The following is a 7,342-nucleotide window of genomic DNA, read 5'->3' as shown; positions in this document are numbered from 1 at the left end:
TCTTTGTTTATTCTGCTTTAAATCCTACATAGCTGTCTTTTCGTCTTATGGTGCTTTCTTTGCTCTCAAAAAGCTGTTGAATTCAGGACCATTTTCACTCTGCACAAGTGATAAACAGCTGACAGATTCATTAGAATACACATTTCCGATTAGGACAGTCAGCTATTCATGTCACTGAAATGCCTTATCTGCCATTTACAAGACTATAGAGACATGTAATATATCCAGTAGTTATTATTCATACAGGTATTTTTTTCCTAATAATTTTATTTTACTGTCAATCACAGGTGCTCATTATTATAGCAGACAAATTTGCCCCACAGCTCTGGAAACTTTAACAACGTGGTTTGAATCCGAGTATGTACATCTCAATAACATAACATGGTGCAAAAAAGCCGTCGCTCTCTTTCACGATGCTCTGCCTCGGGCCCACATTAGACGCCGTGTGAGCGCTAAAGAGACGCGGCGGTGAGCGGGACTGACAGACACACTCGGCACAGGTCACAGCTTGTTTTATTTTGAATTCGAACCAAGAGAAGAGGGACAAGGATGCACACGGATAAATTACACCAGGTATCGCTACATATCAACTAACAACATCACAACATCTCATTAAAGCGCTCTTGACAACAGATCCAACATTACCAAATTGAAAAAAAAATAATAATAATAAGAGTGCAGGAGGAGAACTCGGCTGCAGCTGAAGCCCATCCATAAACAGAACAATACACAGTGGCAAATAAAGAGTTTTGGCAAGAGACAGTTGTATGCACAATATCTTGTTTCCCATCTGCAACATTGTGTTTAATGAAGCTACAAGACTGGCAACTGAAGCAATATGTAGTTCACATAAAGGAATTGTACTAATTTTAAAAAAAAGGAGAAGAAGAAAAACTCCCTAAAGCTACTACAATGCATACACACAACCTAGCCTGAATGCACATCTTTATGTACAGCTTAGCTCACTGCAGGATCTCAGGATTTAAAATGTATGGCACATCACATTTAAAATGTTCTTCTTCTTGTGTATGAGCGATTAAACAGCAATGAAGGGGGGGGAAAGTCGTTCGGTCAAGTCAGAACTGACGCGGGCCTTGGCCTCAGACAGACCAGCTGAAGCTTTGACACATTTTGGGTGATACGCCTGTGTAGTTTTTGACAGGTATGCCTGAGGTTGCCTAGTCTGCACAAAAAAAGCTAGAAAGAAGAGGGGCTGAGAATGACTATACAGTAACTACAGTATACACACTGGGGAAAATATGACTTCAAACTTCAGAGACTCGCACAAAGAAGCGTGAATCTCAGCGTCAACTCGTGCCTTCGTACAAAGAGTTACCTGGTAATCACATACAAAACATCCATAGATTACAGTAAAAAATAAATAATCATGATAGTCAATGAATAATCATTTTGAGGAAGGGAGTAAACAAGATAACAAGAGAGCAGACTGCAGGTGGATGTGGGTGTACGTCAGCAGATGATGATAACCTCAACAGAGTAAGAGATCGGATGCCCCTCGATAAGAATGAGCACATAAAAGAGCAGACAAGTTAATCTGAATACAAATGTGCTTGTGGGGTTTAATGTCTGCATGCACGATTTCACTCTATATATGTACTCTTGTGTGAATCTGTCTCTTTTGTCTACAAGTCTAAATATTCACTGACATGTTGTCGGCCTGTGTCTGCATGTACGTCTTCATGTCTGCATGTGTGTCTTTACATCCTTTAACCATTCAGCTAACTCAGTGGCCCTCACCGCCACTCGGGGGTTTGGCGTCGCGCCCTCCTGACCCTCCAGGCAGCCAGGGGGAGACAGAGTGCGAGGTGGTCTGCTTGGCCATGCTGTAGTGGCTGATCACTGTATAGAAACGGCCCCTGGAGTTGGCATCCTGGGCAGCGTAGTAGGCCTCAAGAGAGGCTGGGATACACCGCTTGTGCTGTAGGGGGAACAACAGTGAGGTTGGTGTGATTTAGCAGGAGAGTAACATGCTAATTAAAAACTCTGAATTAAATACTGAATCATTTACAGAGTTAAAGCAATGAAACCTGAAGGAAAACATTAAAATCCCAACTTCAATTACAATCCAGGCAAAATGTGTTTATACCACATTTATTAAGTTTTTACACTGATTGTATACTTAGCATTGGCCACATCAAAAATATTCAAAGATAACACTACATCAAGGAAAAACAGGTACGGTGCTGCTACTGTACTATAATCACTTGTGCTCCAGTTCTGACAGAGACTAGAAACAGAGATGTCCCATATTAGCTTCTAGCATATTAGCGTTAAATCCTTCTGCTCACAAGCAAAGGTTTTAAATAACCAGGTCCAGTAAAGACCTCATAGTCCCATTTTATCCTAATAGCACATTCTAAACGAGCTGACAGCTCTGCCTCCCAATCTAAAAGTGGACCCGACTCCCAGTTTGGGTCTGGGAGACAGCTCTGCTTTTAAGACAAGACTTAAAGCTTTCCTCTTTCCTCTTAAAGCTTATAGCTAGTTGTTTAACTCTAGTTTTCTCTCAGAGTGTGTATCTTTTGTCCCAGAAGCTTGGAAAGAAAAGCATCTGGACTTCTTTAAGTTACTTGAAGCCGTTTCACCTCTCATCTGAGAAGCTTTTTCAGTTCTAAGGGAAATTGGTGGAGAGTCCCAGATTTTAAGCCCTATGGGAGGGTCCCCAAGTGGGTCATGGACCTCCTATTGATCCTCTACCTAATCACACTAACCAAGGTGTGAAAATGGGTATGGGACAGAGAAGACAGGTGGTTTGAAAGAGGAGTGAAAGCAGCCATCTATGTCCACTGTGAACGACCCTCCTTGAACAGAGGCGGTGGTTTACAACACCAACTGTCTGCCATCTAAAATCCAGTTTTGAGATCCCTTTCCAGACGCCTTAACGCCCACTCACACCCTGGGCCAATTGACCTCAGGAAATCACATGATAGGGTGGGGCTCAATGAGTTCAGCCGAAAATTTGGCTGATTGTGACCTACACCCGTTTTCACACCTTGGCTTGACACTCTTGGGGACAATCCCATAGGGTTTAAAATCTGGGACTCTTCACCAGTTGCTCTTAGAACTGAAGAGGCTTCTGGGATGAGATGTGAAATGTCTTCAAGCAACTTAAAGAAATCCAGACACTTTTCTTTCCAAGCCCCTTAGACAATATACACAACTTTCTCCCCACAAATTTTAAGTATACTCTTCTCTATTTGTACTAAGTTTGTGCAGAAGAGACAGAAAAAAAGATTAATAATATTGCCACAACATAAATCTTCTGGTGGCATTTGACATAATACAATCAGGGTCTTATGAAAGGATGAGAAACCCACTGTAATATATAATAAGAACAAGGTAATTATCTCATGTTTTCTAATACTTTTTGTTAGAACACTGAACACACACAGTAATATTGTCTCTTATTAGGTAAGTCACAGTGAAATTGTGTGTACTCTGTCACATTAATGATTTTTTAGTTACCACATTACCTCATTGAAATACCTTATTTATTAAGCAGTTACCTTTTTACATTTTCTATGTAAATAACTGTATGTTTGCTCTGTTATCTGATGGTGTAGCCGACCAGCTACAGCTTTCATTATACATTGTAAAATGTCAATAAAAGGCTTCTATTTCTGATTCTAATATTAGTTGTAATAAGGAGGTAAAGTCAGAAGACACAAGAAGACGCCTAAAGCTCTGCATAAGATTTATAGGTCAGTGTGCTCCAGTGTGTACCCATTTAAAGCCTCACATAGTTGTGCTGTGTGTGGCACACTGTGTGAGCAGGCGTGTCTTTCTATTGACACCTTTCCACCTTGTGAATGTGGATGTGACACTGCTAATAATACCTCAGCAGACTGCAGTCAGAGCCCCTGCAGAGGTTGTGGGCCTCAAACTAGATTTATTCCACCTTAAAGACTACATCTGTCTAGAGACACAGACTTGCAAGGTGACCTCTTACAAGGTAGAGTAAAACTTATAAGTAGAGGGCAGTAGAAATCAGCAGAAAAGAGGCTGTCTGTATCCATACACTGTAAAACCTAAAACAGACTGTTGCATAAGGACATCAGTGTGAAACATTTTCTTTTACGACCTCAGCCGTAATGATCAGGAGTCAGTCATAATGTGGTAATTCCCATAAAATATTCAGCATGTCTGATTTTTCTAATTTTCATCTAATTGTCAACCAAGCTATTAACATATGATAGAGGACTAAATTAAGTGTCTTTTTGGCTTCTGTGTCAAAGAATAAAAGCAGAAAATTACACCGGTCATAACAAAATCATTGACGCCATTGATGGATTATTGCCTGTCAGATAAGCCTCATCAGCCTCTTCGGTTAACATGAACTCAGAAATGAATAAAAGTAGGGCAGAAGTTTTTTTTCTTCACCCAGGGGAGACTGCGCTCACCTCTATTTCCTGATTTAGATAGGTGGGACGTTAGAGAAGAGCGGACAGGATTCTGCAGTTTATATGGCAGAGCAAATATTTGCCAACACGAATGGCCAATGACAGAGAAATTTATTGTGAAATTTTAGAAAAATACTTGGATGCTCCAGTTTCTCCTGCTGCCAGGGGAGGAACAACAGAAAAACAAAAAAAGGAATGGAAAGAAAATCTCATTATGGTGACATGTCGTAGCTGGACCTTAAAATATTCTTCACAGCTCATGCCTTCTTCAGGATGTAGCACGAATGAGCTGAAGGGGATGTATGTACAGGAGAGGCATGAGCACGCGAGCATATAATCAAACAACAGCTGCTCCACCTCCAAAACAATTTGATCCTATGAGCCTATTGATTTTGCACACGCTGAGATATCTTTCAGTTACACAGATGCTCAAAAACAACAGCAACGACCAAACAAAGAGGAAAAAATGATAAATGAGAACCACACATGTGAAACCGCAGAGTATTGAACATTTTGGTGTTAAAGAACAGCACATATATTGATTTAAACAACAGTAACACACAAAGACGACATAAACCACACAATCATCACAAAAATAACTAAAATCTCTTCCTTAAAGACCTGGATCCATAGCTTACCATTGCTAAATCCAAAATGTTTTACAGTGTTAATGTGTGATGCATTAACATCATCACACATTTTTATGTTCTCACTCCTCAAACAAGCACATCAACTTTCTCCACTTGGCTATCTTTGCACATTAAAAAAAAAGCTTTCACACATCAATAAACCAGAAAATCTTTGCTGAGGGCTCACAGTTTCTTTTAATGGGGGCTTAAAATCAATATACCTCATGGATAGCTGAGTGTTTAAGAAGATTTTGTGCTGATGAGAGATTTGGAAAAGCAGGTTCAAGAAATAACATCCAGATTTTGTACCTATGAGCATAAACCGAGGCTGCAATAGCTGGGATGTGTTTAGAAAGCAATGTGCAACTAAAAATACTCACGTCTCAGTTCGATTAAGCAAATCATTTAATTGAACCCTATCTGATAACCCTGGGTGGTCTGAGGTTAAATATATCATTACTCCTTTGCCTGAGCAAACCATCTACTGTGAGGCTTCTCACCAGGTCCTGTAAAGGTCCCGTGTGACAGTAATTCTGTGGTCTTTACACTGACTCCCTGTAAAGTTTGGGGCTCAGTGTGAGACTTTGGTAATCACTTTCAGAGCGCTTCATGGTCAGACGCTTCCCCTAGTGAACTTCTCCATCCACGCGTAACTAATAAGCCTCTGAGGTCAGCTAATCAGTGCATTTGGTGGTACCTCGATCTAGGTCAAGGACAAACTCAGACGGCGCTTTTTGGTTTGTGGCTCCCAAGTTGTAGAACTCGATTTAATTCGACTTCAGCTCTGTGGACACTGTCTACACCTTTAAAAAGAAGCTTATGACCCACCTATGCAGGATTGCTTCTATCTACTTTTATCCATTCATAGCATTTTAATTGTTGTTTATATTGCCACACACTTTGCAACATTTATTCTTGAAAAGTGCTACATAAACAAACGTCACTTACTTAAATCTTTCCCAATCCACCCATGACTACACTCAGTAATGCACCATCCATAGGAGACAAGCTTTTAAGCAGTACACACCAGGATCCAAACAAAGAACGTGGCTAAACAAAAAGGCTTTGGAAACCTTGTGAGAATTTCACTTAGAGCAAGACATCTGCTACTGAAGAAAACACAGCAGAGCTTCATCATTTGTGTGTTACCTACTATTTACATCTGGATGCGTCTTTGTGGACTAAAAGAAAATTAAGCGACTGTATGTGAGGTGATGGGAGACACTTTGGACCCAAATCTTAAGAAGGACATAGATTATAGGCCTGTTCTTACTGTCAAGTGGCTCCCATGCTGTTCTTTATTACTAAAAGGTTTAATTTTCTGTATGCTTAAGACTTGAAGACCATGCTTTGAACACTGCAAGTATTTTTTTTTCTTAGTGCATGCATAATTAATAGGAGTGAATGTCTAAACAATGGAAGAGTTTTGGAGGTATGCTGATGTGCCTTACTAATTAACTGAACACAGAGGTGGGAAGTACCGAAGTACAAATACTTCTATATTTTACTTAGGTAGAGTTTTCAGGTACCTCTGACTGAGCACGTGCTGCATATTTTGATCAGTGTATTCTTATGACAATGCACTGCAGCAAAAAGATGTCAATATAATACAAATTTAATCGAATTATGGTTAAAATCTCGCTCTTTATTGATTGATTAAACATCAGATCATTTTGTACATCCCACTTGACATCCTGTGAGCATGACTTCCAGTTCAAAGCCTAAATTCAAGGGGTTTAACAAACATATTGCATTAACTATTTAGAAATTAGTTCAGAAACTCAAAAGTATTTAGATAATATGATACAGGGATTGTTTTGGGGTTTTTTTTTTATACAAGGACTCATTTACCTGTAGTAGGCTAAAACCTGATATTAGGTTATCCAAAATATTACAATATTCACAGAGGAATGAATGGGCAGTTTGAAGAAGTGCACCTCGATAGGCATGATAAACCAAATGACATTATATTATGTGGGGCTTTTACTTGACTCTGTGTCTCCTTTTGAGACCAACCAGATTAATTCAGACAAGTGCTATAGAAGTAGTGAAAAACCACAGTGCTATTGAGATTATTCATCTCTTCTTGACATGATCCTATTTAAGATGTGACAGATGTGTTTCCACTTGATATATTACCTGGAAATCTCCAAGACAGGAAAATATCTACTGTAGAATACTGATAACCCTCAAATATGTTGTTTTGGAGAAAAGGAAGAAGGTAGTCCAAGTATTCACAAAAGGCATGAAGGTGCAAAAATTAAGATAGACATATTAATAAAAAAAAAATGC

At 39.5% G+C, this 7,342-nt stretch overlaps 1 protein-coding gene across 2 annotated transcripts in view; it reads right to left on the bottom strand.

Annotated features, from left to right (window-relative positions):
- Nucleotides 1-496: 496 nt before the first annotated feature.
- The window catches only part of nsg2 (neuronal vesicle trafficking associated 2), a 56,448-nt gene continuing 49,602 nt past the window's right edge, over nt 497-7,342 (bottom strand). For both annotated transcript variants that reach the window (XM_085289476.1, XM_085289475.1), the window contains exon 5: nt 497-1,939. In XM_085289476.1, the coding sequence (XP_085145602.1) occupies nt 1,745-1,939 (195 nt within the window). In that variant the 3' untranslated portion in view covers nt 497-1,744. The remainder of the gene's footprint in view (nt 1,940-7,342) is intronic.

Source organism: Mchenga conophoros, linkage group LG10, assembly GCF_057382185.1.
Source record: "Mchenga conophoros isolate Kocher_MC1m ecotype Shallow Benthic linkage group LG10, M_conophoros_male_GT1.1, whole genome shotgun sequence".
NCBI classification, from domain to species: Eukaryota; Metazoa; Chordata; class Actinopteri; order Cichliformes; family Cichlidae; genus Mchenga; species Mchenga conophoros.
This window is presented reverse-complemented; position numbering and strand designations above follow the sequence as displayed.